This window comes from Pisolithus orientalis, assembly GCF_024613125.1.
Source record: "Pisolithus orientalis strain OTSU chromosome Unknown F5J12scaffold_7, whole genome shotgun sequence".
NCBI classification, from domain to species: Eukaryota; Fungi; Basidiomycota; class Agaricomycetes; order Boletales; family Pisolithaceae; genus Pisolithus; species Pisolithus orientalis.
This window is the reverse complement of record NW_026260788.1, coordinates 1,157,988-1,168,329: the sequence shown is the minus strand read 5'-3', so window position 1 is coordinate 1,168,329 and position 10,342 is coordinate 1,157,988. Positions and strand designations below refer to the sequence as shown.

The following is a 10,342-nucleotide window of genomic DNA, read 5'->3' as shown; positions in this document are numbered from 1 at the left end:
TGATTGACAATGACAAGAAAGAGTCTATAGCTCTCATGCTCAGGCCTGAACAAAGTAACCGACAATGTCAGCTCCCATTCATTGTGGGAGTTGAAGGGGTAGTACAGATTTGATGCCCATAGGTTTCTGAACTGGTCATCATTAAATTTGTCCACTAAACATTGGGCCAAGTCCAAACATTTTAGCTGTGCCCTCAAAGTCATCTGTGGTTGGCCCCCACATGTCAAATGCCATATGAATAAAATCTGGGTAATCATGAGTTGCATAGTCATCAGGCTTGGTGCTCATCAGGACATCTTCTAAGTGTGTTGGGTGTTGAGAGTTATGAATGTTCAAGCTTGAAGGTTGGAGAGACTCATGAAGGCAGACTAAGTTATTGACCCAGGTATTGCACCCAGAGGATGGCTGGCTCATGTGCATTGTGACAGCACTGTGACTCTGGAAGCCACCTTTACTGCAACTTGGACAGCAGGGCATACTCTAGATGGTCAGGCAGGCCAATTCCATGTTATGTGATTATCACTTCAGTGCGAATCAGGACATTGTTTGGATCGCTTTGGAGTGTATTTCTCATATACTACCCAATCACATCCCATTTGTGAACATAGTCACTCATGTCCATTTATAACCTCAATCACACACACCTTCATGCTGGATTGACCATGCCCACAGTCAAGCATTGCCTGGGTGACAAAGGACTGCCCCATAAGCCTCATGATGGCAGGTTCTCTTCCTGCAACAGCCCCTCTAGCAGTGCTGAGGTCAAAGTGGAGACAACTGGTGTCTTAGCTGAGATGTATGGAATATTGGAGTTGTCCACTCACACAGTAAGTTCTTTTTTTCCTTCCTAATAACTGCTCATTGATAGGTTTTCAATCTGCAGCATGAATCAAAGAGTCAGCTGAATCACAAGGCACTTCTCCTTCTTGATGTAGCACACACACAACATGAAGTCTTTCATGTGGAACAAGCTCTGGCTGCATGCATTGCCCATGAATATGAATTGATGGCCAAGTTGTACAAGTACAAGGTGGGCAGCTGGCAAGGTGAGAGTCCATGAAAAAGATATGGAGGTTGGCTCATTATGTGTAGCAATGAAAAAATGCAGACTGGGAGAGCCTATTTTTGATGTTAGTGTTCTGGCTGGTGAGCTGCAGCCATCTCTTGAGTCCAATGGTATGCTATGCTTGCACTCTTTTCTGTTGGGCCACTATTTTACTTATGCTGGATCTTGATAGGCACAGTTATTGAGCATGCTGGTAGTCAAATACTCGCCATTTGTCTAGACTAGTACTATCCATTACTTTCCTGTACTTATTGAAAAATGTTGTATGTTATGTCTGTGTGTTGTTGCCTTCATGCATAGGAATGAAGTTAGATCTACCAAGTTTTCTACTACAGTGGGAATCTAGGTTGCTGTATTAGCTAGGTGTGTCTGTTCCCTTGTATGCTAGGTAGCTATTGGTCTTTGGATTGCTGGTATCACTGGTGTGGCTTACTCAGGTGCTATGAGTTGCTTGGATGCTGGCCACTACTTTGGGCAAGTCTGGTGTAGTCTACTCTGGCACTATGAGTTGCTAGGATGCTTGACATTGCTTTGGACTAATATGGAATTGTGCAAATACTATGGGCAGCTATGAGTTACTAACACATTTTTGTGTTTTGCTGATGGAAGTCAGCCTACAGCAGATATTCTCTGTCATTCCATCAACACTTGGCCAGTAAATCAGATTTGGGCTTCAGATCCTCCTCTTGACTCTTCAGCACATACCAGAAGCCAAGATAAAGTGGCCAACTGCCAGGGAGTTTGAAGGCCTTTCAGATCTGTTCACAAGATGTCATCCATGGCTGGTTGGTGCTTTCACATAATGTACCTACATTGTACTGTATGACGACCCCATGTAGTCCATTTAGTCACAACATATAGGTAGCCTCTGTGCCAAAATGCCAACACTTAAATAGACCCTGTTGTATATTCTGTCTTTCATATTATACTTTCATCTGCATCCCACTTAGTATTATGGTGCGCATTTGGCCATATTACATAATCACATTCATTTTTGTACTTGAGTAGCATACTCACACCTCAGTTGGCTACTTAACCCAACTGAGTATATATTCTACAGGTTATGAGCCCCATTGCTCACTAACTGGGAACCTGTAGCAAAATGTCATTCACATCCAAGCTCAGAGATGATTTCCTTAAGGTCCCAAAGCTCTTGGCAGATGGAGAGAACTGGGTAACATACAAGGACCAGCTAATGTGGTCTTTGGACACTTGTGGGCTGCTCAGGTACATAGATGGTACTGAGACAATGCCAGTCGACCCCAAGACACTACCAAACTGGGGCAAGAGCTGGATACCTGTCTCTGCAGAGGAGAAAAAGGAAGTGATGAACTACCAAGCTACTCTAAAAGAATGGAGGCTTGGCCAAGCCATTGTCAAGCAACAAATCACCAGCACACTCCCTGACACACTGTTCATCCAAATAAAGCATCTCACTACTGCACTCAACATCTGGACATACCTATCCAACCTCTTCGAGAAGTGCTCTCATGTTGTATTGGTTGAACTGCTGAAGAAGCTGCAAACTATAAAATGCATGGAGAAAGGGATTGTCAGGGAACTGTTATGCCAATGACTCATACCATGTCATGAATTGAGTACTGAAGTACAGGCATGCAACTGTGCAAGAAGTGATGTGTATTTTAACTTCACAGGTGAATGGTGCACCTGTCTTGGCCAAGCAAAGTCATACTGTCAAGTCCTTGGGTACAGTGGGCAGAGCTAGGCATGGTTGCAAAGTAGATTTCAAATGGAGAGCTGGTATGATACATGTGGGTTTATATACATATGTAAAATACCTGTGGAACAAACATTCAAAAATGTTTGAATGTCCACCTGCATACTGCACAAGGCAACCAGTGAGTCACTTTTACAAGGGTGTAAGGGTGAATGAGCTGCAGTGTGGGACTAAATGCAAGGATGAACAGAGAAGAGGGATTAAATGAAGGGATACCCACATATATGACATCATAGGTGTAAATGGGCAACCTGGGGTAAACAGGTTAACCATGTCATGTGACCACATGGATCAGGGCCACCAGTGGATCATGGAAGGAAGGGTGATTGGACATAGTCCAGCTATAGTACAACACAGGGTGAACAGGGGGATACTATAAAAGGGAACATACAAGGAGAACATGAGTCCAGAGGTGGCTTGTGGGTGGCAGAACATCATCACTTGAAAGTGTGATGATAGCATACAAAGTCTATAAAAGGAAAGAATGTGAGTGACATGTAACATCACCCCCCCCCCCCCCCCAAAGGCCTGAGGTCCTTCTGAAGGTGGGTAGAGGCCAGAAAGGATCCATGAGTGGACTTCTGCATTAGTTGCCACCTCAAGTTGGGCAGTCAGTCAACCAATGTCCAAGGCATGAACATCAGTAACAGGTGAACCAATGCAGGGGATGCTGCCAATTGAGGGGAATGAGCCCACCAAACTCTCATTTGCTGAGGGAGGAAATGGGGACTGGAACAAAGGGTACATCTGGCAGAGGTCAGGTTGTCTTAGTAGTGTAGAAGATGGCTCTCCCTGCTGAATCTCCTTGGGCTTGAGCAAAAAAGTTGAGCCAGTCGTGGGGCAAACCATTGAAGGGGACACTTGCGAGGGCATCTGCAATGGCTTGGAAGTGCTCTCAGCCCTGGCCTGGTATAATCTTCTCCCAGCAATTGCAACACCTTGGTTTGACATCTCCTTCAGCTGCTGAAACTCCTCCTCTTCCATGTTGTGGTGTCCCTCTGATTCTGGTTTCTTCACTTGGGACCATCCATGCTTCCTTTCAGTCAGAGACCGGAGGTAGGCTTGGTCCTCCAGGTGTTGTTTGTCATGCTGGAGAGAAAAGCCCATGGACCATGATGTGGAGGGGGAGTCAGTCAAGAAAGGAATGGAAGGAGGATATGAGGGAGGGGCCATAGTCTTTGTGTACAATTTTAATGATGGCTTTCTGGAGAATTGAGGAATTCATGCAGTCAGTGTCTTCAAAGGTGTGGGCTTTGAAGCTTCCATCTGCCACTCCAGCAAGGTCATAAACATGTTTGCCAATCACTTCTGTGCTTCTGAAGATCATAGACAGCATCTGTAGATGCTTGTGTCATTCTCCTGCTCTCCAGCCATGTGATTCCCAGTGCTCAAAGTTGTTAAGCAGCTGCACATAACTGAGGAAGAGGCTTGCCTCAGGAGCCATTCTAGCTGGTAGTTGTGGCAGGGGCTGCAGGAGTGACTGTGGGGCCTGTGAGCATGGCTGGTGCAACACCTGGCTTTGGAGCAGATGGGCCAGGACAAGAGGCTGGGGATGGTGATCAATAACCAGCTTGGGAGAGAGGCAGGGTGTTGCACAATCTGAAGGAAGTGTTGGGGCAGGGCTGTGACAGCTTGTGGGCCTTGGACTTTCCCTTGCAGGTGTCCTTGTGGGCTTGCTGAGTGGTGGGAGCTGAGTGGATGACCAGGTATGGGTATGGGCATGTGGCAGAGGTGATGGAGTTGTGAAGGGGTTGGTAGGGACTGCCATGTGAGGAGTGGGTGGGTATTGCAGGGGATGCAGCATGTAGCACTCTGGGGGAGCATACTGGTGGTTCTGATAGACAGACAGGGGTACTGGCATTGTGATAGAATTAGGGATGGGATGGATTGTAGGGTTTGTCGATGTCAGCATGGAAGTCATTGTTGAAGTAATTGGAGCCAGGGTTCTCAGTATTGGGGGTGTAGGACATCACAGTTCAGAGGTTGTGAATGTGTTTGTATTCCCCCAAAACCTCTGGGGCATTTATAAGGTTTTCCTTGCTCTCCCAACTATTCTGGGAGTGTGGGTAACCAAGCTTGGTGAGATAGAGGTATTTTGGCTGAGGGTTTAAACTGGGGCTTTTTGAGGTCAATTTGACTTTCTGCACATGTTTGTGTTTGAGAATGGCCTCGACTTCCCACTCATTCTTGTCTCCTACCAATTCTGGTGGAGGTGGGGGTTTAGCCAGGCCATATTCAGCAGTCCTTGATGAAAGGGGTAAGTTTGGACACAAGGAAGATAGGGTGTATCCTCCAACTCTGGGGTAGTTTGAGCTTGTAGGTGACCAGGCTGATTTGTTTGGAAATTACAAGTGGACCATGAGATCAGGGTGCAAGCTTCTTTGATGGAACTTCCTGTTTTAGGTCAGAAGTGTCCAACCATACCTTATCTCCTACAGAGAACTCCATATAGGTTCCTTTTGATCATGATTTCATTAGCTCCTGGGCTTCTTTATGTGTGATTATTGCAGCATCCTGATTGGTGGCCAGTTGCTTGAGTCAATCTCCTGTGAGTGACTCCACTGGGGGTTGTCTGGTCAGATAGGGAGTGGGGTCAAAGCTGTACATGAGCAAATATGGTGTTTGGTTGTGGGATGAGTGCACATGCAAGTTGTGCACCATCTGAGCATCCAGGAGTTTGGCATGCCAGCTTGTGGGGGTCTGTATCCACATACATGTGAAGATAGGTGCCAATTTCTTGGTTTACATGTTCAGCCTCACCATTGGTCTGTGGGTGGTAAGCTGTGGAGGCTTTCAACTCAATTCTGAGGGACCAGTAGAGGTCATGAGTGAAGGCAGAGATGAATTGAGGGCCTCTATCCAAGATGACAGCTTCTGGTACACCCCAATGTGGGTAGACATAGGCATGGTAGAGATCTGCCACTCCTATGCTATCCATGGTCTTTGTAGTCGGTAGGAAGAACACTCCTTCTGTAAGTCCTTGGTCGACAATAGTAAGAATGTAATCATATTTTCCACCAGACAGGGGCAGGTCAGTTATGAGGTCCATAGAGACCTGCTTAATCAGGAAAGGGTTCTTTGCTACATGGTGTGGGGTGATCAGTGGTGTAGTCAGATGGGTATTGACCTTGTTGGCTTGGCAAGAAGGGCAACCTTTGCAGTAGCTGCAGATGGACTGATACATTCCAGGCCACCAGACATATTTATTCATTTTCTTTGTCATGGCCTTTACTCCAGGGTGTCTGAACATGGGAAGGTCATGATACTGCTGAAGGACATCTTGGTGAACAGGTTTGGGGATGAATATTCTTCTTTCCTTCCTCCTGACTCCATCAGACCCTTCTGTCATTTCAGGCACTGAGAGAGACACAGACACTTTCTTTACCTCCTGGAACAGGTCAGCATTCAACTGGAAAATGCATCCTTTGCTTTTCAAAGCCTTCTCTGAGGGTCTAGGCTCCTTGAAGGCGACTTTTCGGACTGCTGCTGAGGTGCTTGTGACCTTGGGGATGGTTTGATCAATCTTGAAAAGGGAAATGACAGGGGGTCTCACCCCCCCCCCTCAAGCCAAATGGCCTTTGGAAGTAGGGTAGAGATGGTAGAGGGCTTGGCATTGAAGTCTGAGTGACAAGAGAGAGTGTCAGCAGCAGAATTCTTGGTTCCTGTGATATGGACAAACTGTAGAGGGTATTCTTGTAGGGTAGCCTGCCAGTGGGCCTGATGAGCAGTCAACTTCTGCAGTTGCATGTAATAAGTGATGTTTTGATGGTTGGTGTAGATGTGAGTCAGTTCTGGAGGTGAGAGCAGGTAAGGGCACCATTGCTTGAGGGTGCACATTACTGCTAGCATTTCCAAGTTGTAGACTTGGTAATTTGTTCTGCTCCAGTGAGCAACTGCAACATGTAGGCACAGAGGTGAAGTGTTCCTGGGTCATTGGCTTGGGACAGGATGGCACTAGTGCTGAGTTTCAAGGTGTCAGTGTGGAGTACAAACAGTTTTCAGAGGTCTGGTAGATGAAGAACTGGTTTGGATGAGAGGGCCTTCTTCAGAGCTTTGAAGGTGGAGCTCTGTTTGGGACCCCAGGTCCACTTGGCATTTTTCTCCAAGAGGTTGTGAAGCAGGTGGGCAGTTTGTGAGAAGCTGGAGATGAATTGTCAGTAGAAATTGCAGAAGCCTAGGAAGGACTGGAGTTCCTTGAGAGTTGTCAGTGCAGGCCATGTTTTGATGGCTTTGATTTTAACTTCTGATGGTTCATATTGAGCCTGATGGATCACAAACCCCAAGAATTCTATTTCTTCAGCTTCAAAGGTACACTTCTTTATCTTCAGGCATAGATGTTCTCTCATGGCAATGCATAAGAACTGCCAGATGGCTGCTTGGAGGCCTTCTTGAGTTTTTGAGTGAATTGTGATGTCATCCATGAAAATGATGGCCTTTCTCTTGCTTTTGAGTTCTCTGAACATATGATCCATGTATCTCTGGAAGGTGGGTGGTGAATTACACTGCCCAAAGAACATTATGGTTGGTTTGAAGAGACCTCAAGGAGTAATGAAAGCTCCTTTCCACTCATCACCCTCCTTTACTCATATATTTGTGAATCCCCATTGAACATTGAACTTAGCAAAGTACCTGGAACCTGCTAGTTCATTGAGGAGTGACTTCACATCAGGAAGGGGGTACAAGTTGACAATGGTGTGCAAGTTTAGGTATCAGTAATCTTGGATGAGTCTTCTTTTGCTGTCTTTCTTTCCAACAAAGAACATGGGGGCAGCCTGCAAAGACTTCAAAGGGTGAATCTTTCCACATTTGAGGTTTTCATCAATGAACTCATCAAGAGCCCTGAGCTCATCGAGTGAGTGCAGGTAAATGGCCCCTTTCTTCAGCTGGAAGCTTGGCATCAAGCATATTTCATGGTTGAGGAAACCATGGTGGGGTGGGAGAGGGATTTCTTCCTCTGAGAAGACTACAGAGAACTCCTGATACTCTGATGGTAACTCCACTTCAGCTTGTATGTGCAAAGCTTCAAGTTTTGTGGAAATAGATGTGCAGTTTATTTTTATGGTCTGGGTGAAGTTGGTTCCATAAATGTGATTTTTCTTGTTGAGACTTCTGTCAAGTTCCCCCCAACTGATCAGCTTTTGAGAAGTCCAGCTGATTATGGGGTTGTGTTCTTTCAGCCATGGCATTCTGAGTAGGAGGGACTCCCAATTTCTGAGTTTGAGGACATACATGTGGATGTGCATAGTTTTTCCCCAGATCTTGGCTCTGAAGGGAGTGATATGGGTGACCCAATCTCCTGTCTTGCCTTTGTAGCTTCTTGACTCCCAGGGTCTCACGATTTTGCATGTCAGGATGTCATACTTCTGGACGATTGCCAGATCAATGATGTTTGTTTCAGTGCCTGAGTCAAGGATTGTTTGGACAGTAGCATTTTCATGGTCAACAAGGTAAGCAAAACCAGTGATAGAAGTGATTGACATATCTTGTTTGTAATCATACACTTTCTTGGTTCCTACTTTAACCTCTATTTTTCATGATATGATAGGCTCCCTTCCTGATGCTACACCAGGAGAGCCATGTAAACATCCAGGTGATCTTTCAGTCCCCCATCTTCAGTGGGTTCATCGTTCTCCCCACTATATTTGTCTTCAGGTTCACCCTCCTCTTCTTTGTCCACTTTGTCAGATTCCTCGAGCATGGCCAGGATGTGCACACAGAATTTCTGGGCCAAGGAAGACTTACTGTTTGTTGTGGATGAGGGACACTTAGACTTCATGTGTCCTGTCTTACTGCACCCATAACAGGTAGGAGCTTCACTCTGATTGGACCTTTGACTTCTGATCAACATCCATGGCATAAGGATCTTGGTACAGGATCTTTGGAGATGAAGAGGATTTTGATCCATGAGAAGACTGTTCCTGTTTCCACAAGTAGGAATGGTCTTGGAAGGTAGCCTTTCCAGTAAAGACCTTGAGTGTAGCCATTGCCACACACACTGCCATTGCCCTCTGGATCCAATCCTTGACTGAGTCTGGCTTTGGGCCAGCCATAAGGATCCATCGGTTAATTTCCTCATTTAGGCCCTTCCTGAAAAAGACTGCCACAGTTGAGTCTTCAGTGGAAATGCCTTCCTTGTTGAGGCAGTTGTGGAAATTGGTGATATACTCATCAAGGGAGCAGTCCCCTTGACAGATCATGGAAAGGTAAATAAGGGCCATGGACTTGGCATCCCCTACTTGGAAGGTTTCTTTAAGTTTTGGATTGTCCCAGCCATCGAAGATCCTGAGGTCACTGAGTGTGGTGGTGTTTTCATTGACATAGGCTTTGGCAAAGGCATGGGCCAAGCCACTCCCCATGTAGGAGAGGGTAAATGTAATCTTGGCTTGGTCCTCATAGTATATATGGTCATTAGTGGCAAGGTAGAGTTTGACACTGCTCAAGCAAGCAGAGAAGTCCTGGTGAGCTCCAGTGTACAAGAAGGGTTTGTTCAGGCCAATTTCTTTCAGTCCCCCTCCCTTAGAGTTGTGCTCCTTTGCTCTCTCCTTGGAACCTTGGGAGGGGCCCTTAGGCCTTACCACATCTCTGCCAAAAAGGTTTTTGTAGAATTCAGCAGCCATCTTGGGGGTTACCCTGGCCTGACCCTCAAAAGGGTCCTGAAGATTAAGTTCAGCAGTTTGCTGAGCAAGTTCTTCTGTCATCAGACTGGCAGAAGGGATTTGGACATTGTCAGTTGAAGATGAATCAGAGGGGTCCACTGGTTTGGCTGTCCCTCTTGGTAGAGTATCAAAGTCTGAGCTGATAGGCTCTGGGTTTCAGTAAGAAGTGAAGTCTACTGGTGAGGTCGAATTCTACCACTTGCCCAAGTTGGGGCCTTACTGGCAGGTCTTCAAGACCTATACATGGGTTTGGAGTTTGAATAGAAGGGTGTTGAATAAGGGGCCTCACTTGGAGGACTTCCATTTCCTTTACAGGATGGTACAGGAGGTTTGAATGAAGAGGCTGCTGATGAAGGCCTCTTACTTCCTTCTTCTGGTGCAAAAACACATTGATGAAGAATAAGGTTAGTGCCTATAATTAGGGGCTAGCTCACTGATATAAACCAGTGGTTCCTGTCAGAGTGGCAGGAGGTGCTTTTTTAGCAGGCTATATTGCCTAGCAAGGATTCCAGAGCACAGGTATCCAAAGATGTCCAGTCTTTGATGTGGCTGGGTGATTCAAAATCTTCTGTTATGCTGATGACTCAGTACTGCATCACAAATCAAGTACCAAAGTACAGGCACATGACTGCATGAGAAGTGACATGTATTTTAACTTCACAGGTGAATAGGTGCACCTGTCTTAGGCTGAGTGAAGTCATACTGTTGAGTCCTTCTTGGGTACAGTGGGCAGAGCTAGGTGCAGTTGCAAAGTAGATTTCAAATGGAGAGCTGGTACAATACATGTGGGTTTATATACATATGTAAAATACCTGCAGAACACACATTCAAAAACATTTGAACATCCACCCACATACCACACAAGGCAACCAGTGAGTCACT

At 46.0% G+C, this 10,342-nt stretch overlaps 1 protein-coding gene across 1 annotated transcript; it reads left to right on the top strand.

Annotated features, from left to right (window-relative positions):
- Positions 1–662: 662 nt before the first annotated feature.
- Positions 663–1,286, top strand: F5J12DRAFT_781331 (uncharacterized protein; the record flags this gene model as incomplete). Its single annotated transcript, XM_051742549.1, has 4 exons — positions 663–827; positions 869–1,046; positions 1,136–1,146; positions 1,239–1,286. The coding sequence occupies 4 exons, from the start codon at positions 663–665 to the stop codon at positions 1,284–1,286; spliced, it is 402 nt and encodes a 133-aa protein (XP_051602383.1).
- Between the last annotated feature and the right edge of the window lie 9,056 nt (positions 1,287–10,342).